Source organism: Rhinopithecus bieti, unplaced genomic scaffold (genome assembly GCF_001698545.2).
Source record: "Rhinopithecus bieti isolate Rb0 unplaced genomic scaffold, ASM169854v2 scaffold_36869, whole genome shotgun sequence".
In the NCBI taxonomy this organism is placed as follows: domain Eukaryota; kingdom Metazoa; phylum Chordata; class Mammalia; order Primates; family Cercopithecidae; genus Rhinopithecus; species Rhinopithecus bieti.
The window spans coordinates 613,079-622,697 of NW_016815448.1; the positions used below are offsets into that span (position 1 = coordinate 613,079).

A 9,619-nucleotide genomic window follows, 5' to 3' on the forward strand; every position below is an offset into this window, starting at 1 on the left:
TCCCATTATTATTGTATGGGAGTCTAAGTCTCTTTGTAAGTCTCTAAGGACTTGCTTTATGAATCTGGGTGCTCCTGTATTGGGTGCATATATTTAGGATAGTTAGCTCTTATTTTTGAATTGATCCCTTTACCATTATGTAATGGCCCTTTTTTGTCTCTTTTGATCTTTGTTGGTTTAAAGTCTGTTTTATCAGAGACTAGGATTGCAACCCCTGGTTTTTTTTTTTTTGCTTTCCATTTGCTTGGTAGATCTTCCTCCATCCCTTTGTTTTGAGCCTATGTGCGTCTTTGCATGTGAGATGGTCTCCTGAATGCAGCACACGGATGGGTCTTGACTCTTTATCCAATTTGCCAGTCTATGTCTTTTAATTGGGGCATCTAGCCCGTTTACATTTAAGCTTAATATTGTTAAGTATGAATTTGATCCTGTCATTATGATGTTTGCTGGTTATTTTGTCCGTTAATTGATGCAGTTTCTTCCTAGCATCGATGGTCTTTACAGTTTGGCATGTTTTTGCAGTGGCGGGTACTGGTTGTTTCTTTCCATATTTAGTACTTCCTTCAGAGCTCTTGTAAGGTAAGCCTGGTGTTGACAAAATCTCTCAGCATTTGCTTGTCTGTAAAGGATTTTATTTCTCCTTCACTTATGAAGCTTAGTTTGGCTGGATATGAAATTCTGGGTTGAAAATTCTTTTCTTTAAAAATGTTGAACATTGGCCCCCACTCTCTTCTGGCTTGTAGGGTTTGTGCTGAGAGATCTGCTGTTAATCTGATGGGCTTCCCTTTGTGGGTAATTCTACCTTTCTCTCTGGTGCCCTTAACACTTTTTCCTTCATTTGAACCTTGGTGAATCTGACAATTATGTGTCTTGGGGTTGTTCTTCTCGAGGAATATCTTTGTGGTGGTCTCTGTATTTCCTGAATTTGAATGTTGGCCTGCCTTGCTAGATTGGGGAAGTTCTCCTGGATAGTATCCTGAAGTGTGTTTTCCAACTTGGTTCCATTCTCCCTATCACTTTTAGGTACACCAATCAAACGTAGATTTGGTCTTTGCACATAGTCCCATATTTCTTGGAGGCTTTGTTTGTTTCTTTTACCCTTTTTTCTCTAACCTTGTCTTCTTCTTTTTTTCATTAATTTGCTCTTCAATCAGTGATACCCTTTCTTCCACTTTATCGAATCGGCTGTTGAAACTTACGTATACGTCATGGCATTCTTGTGCCATGGTTTTCGGCTCCATCAGGTAATTTAAGGTCTTCTCTATGCTGTTTATTCTAGTTAGTCATTCATCTAATCTCTTTTCATGGTTTTTAGCTTCCTTGTGATGAGTTCGAACATCCTCCTTTAGCTCAGAGAAGTTTGTTATTACTGACCTTCTGAAGCCTACTTCTGTCAGCTCGTTAAAGTCATTCTCTGTCCAGCTGGCAAGGAGCTGGGATCCTTTGGAGAAGAGGTGCTCTAATTTTTAGAATTTTCAGCTTTTCTGCTCTGGTTTCTCCCCTTCTTTGTGGTTTAATCTACCTTTGGTCTTTGATGTTTGTGACCTCAGTTGCAAATGCAGAAATCACCTGTCTTCTGCGCTGATCATGTTGGGAGCTGCAGACTGGAGCTGTTCCTATTTGGCCATCTTGGAACGTCCCCTAACTCTTAAAGGAAATGTTGAAATGTCTTCCTGGGGACTTTTTTTTTTTTTTTTTAAGAATCTTTAAGAAATACTTCCTAGGATTACTGACATATGAGGGAAATTTAGCAGTGTTTAGAGTTTTGGGGTAACTTTTTTAGTGACTATTTTAATTTAACACTGTAAATTTTAATATTTCTACCTATTTCTCTTATATTAAAGGAATTTCAAGCAGTTTTGCATTTTATAGAATTTAAATGTCTTTGTATTTTTATTACTATTCTTTTCTGAAGTTGGGATAAACACCCTTGCAGCAAGTAAATTATGAAATGTACAGTAAAGTACACAAGACAAGGTATGATTTAGAGAATAATTACAAAGTGAATACCCATGAAACCAAGTCAGAAAACTAAAAGATATCACCCTCAAAAAACCTCTCTATGTACCCCTGACTGATCAAGATCCTCTTCCTGCCCTCTTAAACTGTTATGCATAGATGATCCTTTGCATAATAGTTAGTTTTCTTTATTAGAAATAAGAATTTCATAAGGAAGTCAGAGGAGGTATTTTATCCTCTTTTGTAAAGGCAGAAAAGGAAAGAAAGTTTATTTTGTTACGTTTGTACTAGTTAGTAGTTAGTAGCAAATAGATTTCTTAGTTTAATACTTTTCCAATGCATTTAATATGACTGTATTCTTTTTTCTTTTTTTTTGAGACGGCGTTTTACTCTTGTCCCCCAGGCTGGAGTGCAGTGGCACGATCGCAGCTCACTGCAACTTCTGACTCCCGGGTTCAAGCAGTTCTCTTGCCTCAGCCTCCCTTGCAGCTGGGATTACAGGTGCCTGCCACCATGCCTGGCTAATTTTTATAATTTTAGTAGAGGTGGGGTTTCACCATGTTGGCCAGACTGGTCTCAAACTCCTGACCTCAAGTGATCTGCCCGCCTTGGCCTCCCAAAGTGCTAGGATTGTAGGCATGAGCCACCGTGCTTGGCCTATTACAGCTGTATTTTTGGTAATACTGGTTGTGTGTGTTGTGTATGCCAGGCATAAATCTAGTTGTTTTCACACATTATGGTCATTTTCATATATTTATTTACTGTTCTTTTCAGTAAAAGTGATTAAATATTAAATGTAGTTTAAACTTTTACATCTTTGTAAGACTTCCTTACAAAAATTAATTCACAAGTTTACAGAAGGCCTTTGTTAGACATCACTGTCCATAATTATAAAAACATTGCCACGTGATATGTGTAATGTCCTGCGACTAGCATACCATAAATAGCTTTTACAAATTTGTTGGGTTCACCTTCTTGTTAAAAATGAATTTATGTTAATAGTTGTGAAAATACAATGTGAATTTAAATCTCTTATGGCAATATGACAAAACAAAACACCTCTAGGAAATGAGAAATCTTGGGGTAAACCATTGTGTAAATGATCCAAAATCAACAAAGTTAGTATCCTAGTGGGGAGGGAAAAAATTGCTGTTTATTTTTATAATGGATCTTCATGATAAAAAAAAAAGTGGGCATTATTTTTAAATTAAAGTAGAGGATAGCAGTTTGGTATAATGCCTTTGAGACTGGATTTGAGCCCCACTTGATAAAACTTCGCAATCTTGAGCAAGTTAGTTAATCCCTGTGTTATCCTTACTTTTTCTCCTTAAATTGAGAATAACTCCCAGATTATATCGAAGGAAATAATGTGCATAAATGTTGAGGCAATTTCAGGTGAAACAAATTTTAATTTCCTTTTTAGTCACGTATTTGTGACACCACCTGGTCACTGGGGAAAGTGGTCAGGAAAGAAAGGAAGACTACAGAAAGTAGAGAGAGAGTGAGTCTCAGTATTATTGAAATTAAAGGCTAGGCCAGGGTAGTCGGTGCTTGAAGGGCTGGCAGCTTGGAAGTATTTTTAGCAAACCTCTAGACCGAGTGTAGGAGAACAGAGACGTAGGTGAACTTGGGCCTGGGGTTTCCTCTGAGAATGGTATCAAGTGAAAGTTTTCCTGATCCTTTAGTCTCTGCTAAAATATCTTATTTTGCTTTATTTCCTTTTTTTTTTTTTTTTTTCATTTTCTGTTTCCTGATGTCAAAACTTCACCTATTTGGTCCCTTTTTCTCTTTATTCCTTTGTTCTTTTCTCTCTCTCTCTTTTTTTAAATGATCACAATATACAACTAAATAAAATGTTAATGCTTCTGAGTCATGATTTAAGAAAGGAATGAATTGAACCTTTCATATTTTCTTAAGTTCTTTCTATAGTGGTTTCTTTCATGGTTTACTCCTGTTACTAGCATACTGTTCTTCCCCACAGTCCTTGCCGCTGTCATCAGTGACCCTCAGCAGCTCTCAGTACCCCGGGTCTACACTTAGCAGAGACCAATGATTAGGAAAGTCATAAATTCAAATCATTATTTACATATCTGTTGTCAAGGAAAAGGTTTAATAGACATATCCATTCTTGATCAGTATCTTGATGAAAACTGTTGCTGATATAGTTCTTAGCAAAGCATAGGCCATAACTTAATATTATTCTTTAAAATAGAACTGCTTGAAGGATTCTGTTACAAATTTTCTTACAGCTTTTTCATTTTTGTACCTTCATTTAGTAACACTCATTTATTACCATTGGGTCATATCTCAGCTGCGTTAATGGAATTTCTGGTTTTAATATTGAGTTTGATATCTATTGCAGAAGCAGAAGTTCTTATATTTATAACTTTGCAATTTATAATTCAACTGTGTTGTTGGAATGTATACTTAGAGTATATTGAGGAAAGTTTTTTTCTCTTTTCTAAAGATAAAACAAATTTCAAACATACATAAAAGTATATAGCGCCAACTGTTAATCAATATTTGCAAATTTTAGAAGAAGCTTTTCTTAACTTGTTTCATTTTTCAATACCCTTGGTGGAACAATAGCTCCTCAGTGTATTTCTGTGTGTCTGGTATGATGATATAGTGAAGAATATTGTTATATTTTATTAGATATAAATATATTATTAAATATGAACGTAAGTTGAAAATGACATGTGTGGTGATTGAGATAAACAGTGAAAGCCATTTACTTTATTAAATTGGAAAAAAGGGTTTACTTTTACCAACTTTATGAATATTACTTGACAGATTTTTAATCCTGGGGTGGTTTTATCCAGCTACTATATATATAATCCTATTAATCTAGTAAACACATTTGTTTAGGTTTTAATGATAGTCTATCCCATACATAATGCTGGTTATTGTCTGCCCTTATTCCACTTGCCTTCAGTTAGTCCACAATACTACTGTTGGTTTGGTAATTTCTTTGCTGTATTGCCCCTAGAATAGAGTCCAAACTCCTTCCATGGCATCCAAGTCCTTTCATAAGCTGTCTTCAAGCAGCCTTTCAGGCTTCTTCTCCACCGTGCCTTGCCTTGCACCAGCCCCACTGGACCTCTCACCTTTCCACTGACCGTGCTGCACCCTTCAACTTTGCCATTCCTGTGTACTTTTTCTGTGAAGGCTTCCCTTATGCCAGTGTTTATCTTCCCTCCTGTGTTCTCTTAGCATTTTGTGCTTTCATCTCTTAAACATACCCATGGCCTTATATAGTTACATATACATGTCTCTCTCCCTCGTTTAGACCTACCTGGGATAAGTGCTTTGTATAGCTTTGTATTGTTGTATTCTCAGACTCCTATGTCTGTCTAGCCACCAAACTGAATTTACTAATCACTGGGATTTTAGCTGTAAGAACATTGTAGCCTTTTAACTTGTGACCCTAAAATAGGAAACCTTTAATATTTTGATTTAAGGAATTGATTTTAATTGTTTTAGAAACCACTCAAGAAGGTTATTATTGAAGAAACTGGTAATTTGATACAGACTATTGATGTGCCAGATAGCACTACTGCTGCTGCTCCAGAGAATAATCCTATTAATCTAGCAAATGTAATAGCAGCCACAGGCACCACAAGTGAGAAGAATTCAAGCCAAGATGACCTTTTTCCCACAAGTGATACTCCAAGAGCAAAAGTATTGAAAATAGAAGAAATCAGTGATACTTCATCCCTGCAGTGAGTAGAAATACTGTTATTTGATGATCATCTAGAATGGGATAATTCCACTGGAGAATTGGTATTACTGAGACTTCTGATTTGTACTCATCATGCTGATTTTTTGAACTGCCTAACTTAAGGTTCTGGCTTTTTCTTTTTTATTTGTACTTATTGTAAGGGTGATTTTGCTTAAGGAATGATTACTATCTTTTTTTTTTTTTAACCATAGTGTGAAATTTAGAGATGGTAAGAAGGTATCTTGAAAATTGATTTTGTTTAAAATTTTCATTTCTAGGATNAACAGGATGTATGTCAGTCTTACAGTGAGAAATTGACTAGAGAGATAGTACAAAAACCTGCTCAGTTTGCCACAACTGTTCTTCCTCCAATTCCTGCAAACTCGTTCCAGCTCGAATCTGATTTCAGACAATTGAAAAGTTCTCCAGATATGTTGTTTCAGTATTTAAAGGTAAGAGAGAGGAAGCTAGTACTTCTGTTGTAAGTAAAAGGTCAGAGAACTTCTTTTGTCACTTTATAATAATGGTGCCATATTTGCTTTTTGTAAGATATTATTGTAGGATACATCACCCTGGTCAGACCATTTAAAAATATTTACAACCAGGGAACCTGGGTGTTCTCCTTTTTCAATAGATTCTGTGTCAAATTCCATTGTCTCAAATAACTTAATCTAATTTCATATATATTAGCTTAAGCTTAATTCTTCATAAAAATCCTAAAATGCATTGAGTGTCTTCTGTATGCCAAGCAGTACTTGCAATATGTAGGCAATCATTCTTATAATATTTGCTCTAAGAAAAAGAATCAAATCCTATGAAATTTAGCAAATAATGGATTAGCATGGTCTTTTTCAAGTGTAATGAGAGTAACATTTCCTTATAATTATGCAATATAAAATTACTTCCAAATACGTTTTCCAATGTAATTCTACTTTTTCAAATCTCTAGTGTTCTTTGAGAGCCTCTAAAGTTTTCTGTCTGTCTTAGGATGATGTGTATTTCTTCCGCTCATAAGACTTTTCTGTGACTGGAACAGAGTGATTATCATGCAGTTCCTATAACTTTCATTCTTCTATCATAATTGCATTTTAATGTGACTCCATTATTATTCATAAGTGCTAATGCATAGTAGTTATTCTTTTCTTTTCGTTTGGGATGGAGTTTTGCTCTTGTTGCCTAGGCTGGAGTGCAATGGCGCAATCTCACCTTACCACAACCTCTGCCTCCCAGATTCAAGTGATTCTCCTGCCTCAGCCTCCCGAGTAGCTGGGATTACAGGGATGCACCACCACCCCCGGCTAATGTTTTGTATTTTTAGTAGAGATGGGGTTTCGTCATGTTGGTCAGGCTGTTCTCGAACTCCCAGCCTCAGGTGATCCTCCCACCTTGGCCTCCCAAAGTAGTTATTCTTTACTATTTTTACCCAAGCAATTGTTGTGTAATTTGTGATCTGTAAGTGTTGCCATCAATTAATCATCTAACTTTTATTTTATTTTCAAGCGAATTGAACCATCTTTGTATCCTAAGTTGTTTCAGAAAAATCTGGATCCAGATGTATTCAACCAGATCATTAAAATTCTGCATGACTTTTACATTGAGTAAGTCAAGTTTTTTTTATTTATACAGTAAGTCCTCACAATGTCATTGATAGGTTTTTGGAAACTGCAACTTTAATTAAAATGATTAAGACATAGGAACATAAGTCTTGTTTATATCAGTTGGCCTATGGTAAAGTTGGTTTGTTTATACAGTATGCCATTTCACATAAAGTCGCAGTTTTCACGAACCTATTGATGATGTTAAGTGAGGATTTACTGTACTCTCATAATGCTATGCTATTTCCAATGATTTGGGGAGTTCATTCTTTTTGAATGTATATAGCAAATTAGCAGCATATAGCAAAGTTAGCTTTTTTGTAAGTTTCATTGTTACAGAAGTTGCAAGGAAATGACAAGTACAAACAATAAAAGGGAAAAGTTTAAAAGGGAGGAAAAGGACTCTTAATTTTTTCGTAGAGAAAAGAGGGTGTGGAAGTGACCAATGTTTTAACAGAATGATAGTTTCCGTGCTAAGCTCTTATTTAAGAATATTGTAATTTCTTCAGTTGACTTGATAAATCTCTTCATTTGGGCATTTAAAACATAGGTAATATCCAGGGGAAAAATAATGTCATTTATGTATAATTAGATGCCTTGTGTTAGTAAACAGAATTATTAATAAATGAGCTACTTTGAACTGATCTTTTGTTTTTATATTTGGATTATTTCAGGAAAGAAAAACCATCACTCATCTTTGAAATCTTACAAAGACTTTCTGAACTAAAAAGGTTTGATATGGCAGTGATGTTTATGTCAGAAACAGAGAAGAAGAGTAAGTTCTATGAAAGTTTTCCCATGTTTGTTTATTTTTGTACTTTCCTTTATTCATTCAACAAATAATAGCTGACTTTTATTGACTATTTACTCTGTATAAGGTTACATTTAATTATATTTAAATTATATTTAAGTTAATTAAATTGGATAACAACAGTTAAAATTGTATTGTTAGTCCTGACAATATTATGAAGTGTAGATACTGTTTTCACTCTCCTTTTACGGAGGAGGAGACTGAGGTCTAGAGAGGCTAAGAAACTTGCTAAGGTTGCATAGCTAGGAAGCCAGACCTAGGATTCGAACCCAGGCAGTCCAACTCCATGGTCTGAGTTCTACTTGAAAACTCAGTAAATGGTATAATGGTTGAGTTCCTACTGTTACTGAGTATGTGAAGGATCAAAGCCACAGGACCATGTAACCAGGTGAGGTACAGTAAAGGCCTGATCCATTCTGAGAGAGGTAATTTCCTTGAGTTTGATTTTAGCTGAATTCTCAAAGAAGTGCAAGAGTCAGAGGAAAGGCTGGGCAAGGGAGTTTTAAACTGAAATAATGATATGTGCGGCGGTTCTAAGGCAGGAAAGAACAAATTGAGTCCAGAGAATTTAAAGTGGTATGGCTGGATTGTAGAATAGGGAGTAATAAGTGGCAGATGAGGAACCTGAAGAATTTTATTTCTCTTTTATTTCCACATCACAATCTTTGGCATAAAGAGTCCGTTTTGAGAAATCCTAATTAAAGCAAAATTGCACTATGCAGAAACTTCAGTTACTCGGAGTTTTGGACTATACTCGTTTCAGGAAAAGAAAATCATTCACATACAAGTGTGTCTGTTTTTTTATTTTAAAATTAGCAAAACTCAGTGTACCATTTTCAGATACCTCCTGTGCTAAACATACATGGGCTTCTTTTATTTCTTCTTTATCTTTTTAGCAGTGATGTTGAATGATTTTTAAATCTGTAAGAAAGATACTTTTGAAATTATACTTAGGGAAGTGGACATGTAATTTAGATATATATTTTTTTAGGCCAGGCATGGTGGCTCATGCCTGTAATCCCAGCACTTTGGGAGGTTAAAGTGGGAGGATCGCTTGAGACCAGCCTGGACAACATGGCAAAACCCTGTCTTTACAAAAAATACAGGAATTAGTTGGTTGCGGTGGCGTGCATCTGTAGTCCCAGCTACTCGGGGGACTGAGGTGTGAGAATCGTTTCAGCGCAGAAGGTTGAGGCTTCAGTGAGCCATGATTGTGCCACTACATTCCAGCCTAGGCAACAGAGTGAGACTCTGCCTCAAATAAATAGTTAAATAAAAATTATATATATATATATATATATATATATTTAATAGTGAGGGTTTAAACCAAAAGTTTTGGTTTTAGCTTTAGTTAACCAAAAATGTTCCTTGAAATCCCTGAAAAATGTTACTGTTTCTTATTACTGTTTTGACCTCATCTTTTACCGCTCTTTTTTCAACCACTCTGCCCTGTTGTAGTGGTTTTATGTAGCTTTTAATATACCAAACTGCCGACTGGGCACAGTGGCTCACGCCTGTAATCCCAGCACTTTG

At 35.7% G+C, this 9,619-nt stretch overlaps 1 protein-coding gene across 1 annotated transcript in view; it reads left to right on the top strand.

Annotated features, from left to right (window-relative positions):
* The window catches only part of RPAP3 (RNA polymerase II associated protein 3), a gene marked incomplete at its 3' end in the record, with an annotated part of 38,278 nt that extends 30,203 nt beyond the window's left edge, over positions 1–8,075 (top strand). Inside the window, 5 exon segments of the mRNA XM_017853123.1 lie at positions 3,941–3,978; positions 5,443–5,685; positions 5,959–6,132; positions 7,181–7,278; positions 7,950–8,075. Coding sequence (XP_017708612.1) covers positions 3,941–3,978; positions 5,443–5,685; positions 5,959–6,132; positions 7,181–7,278; positions 7,950–8,075 — 679 coding nt within the window.
* Between the last annotated feature and the right edge of the window lie 1,544 nt (positions 8,076–9,619).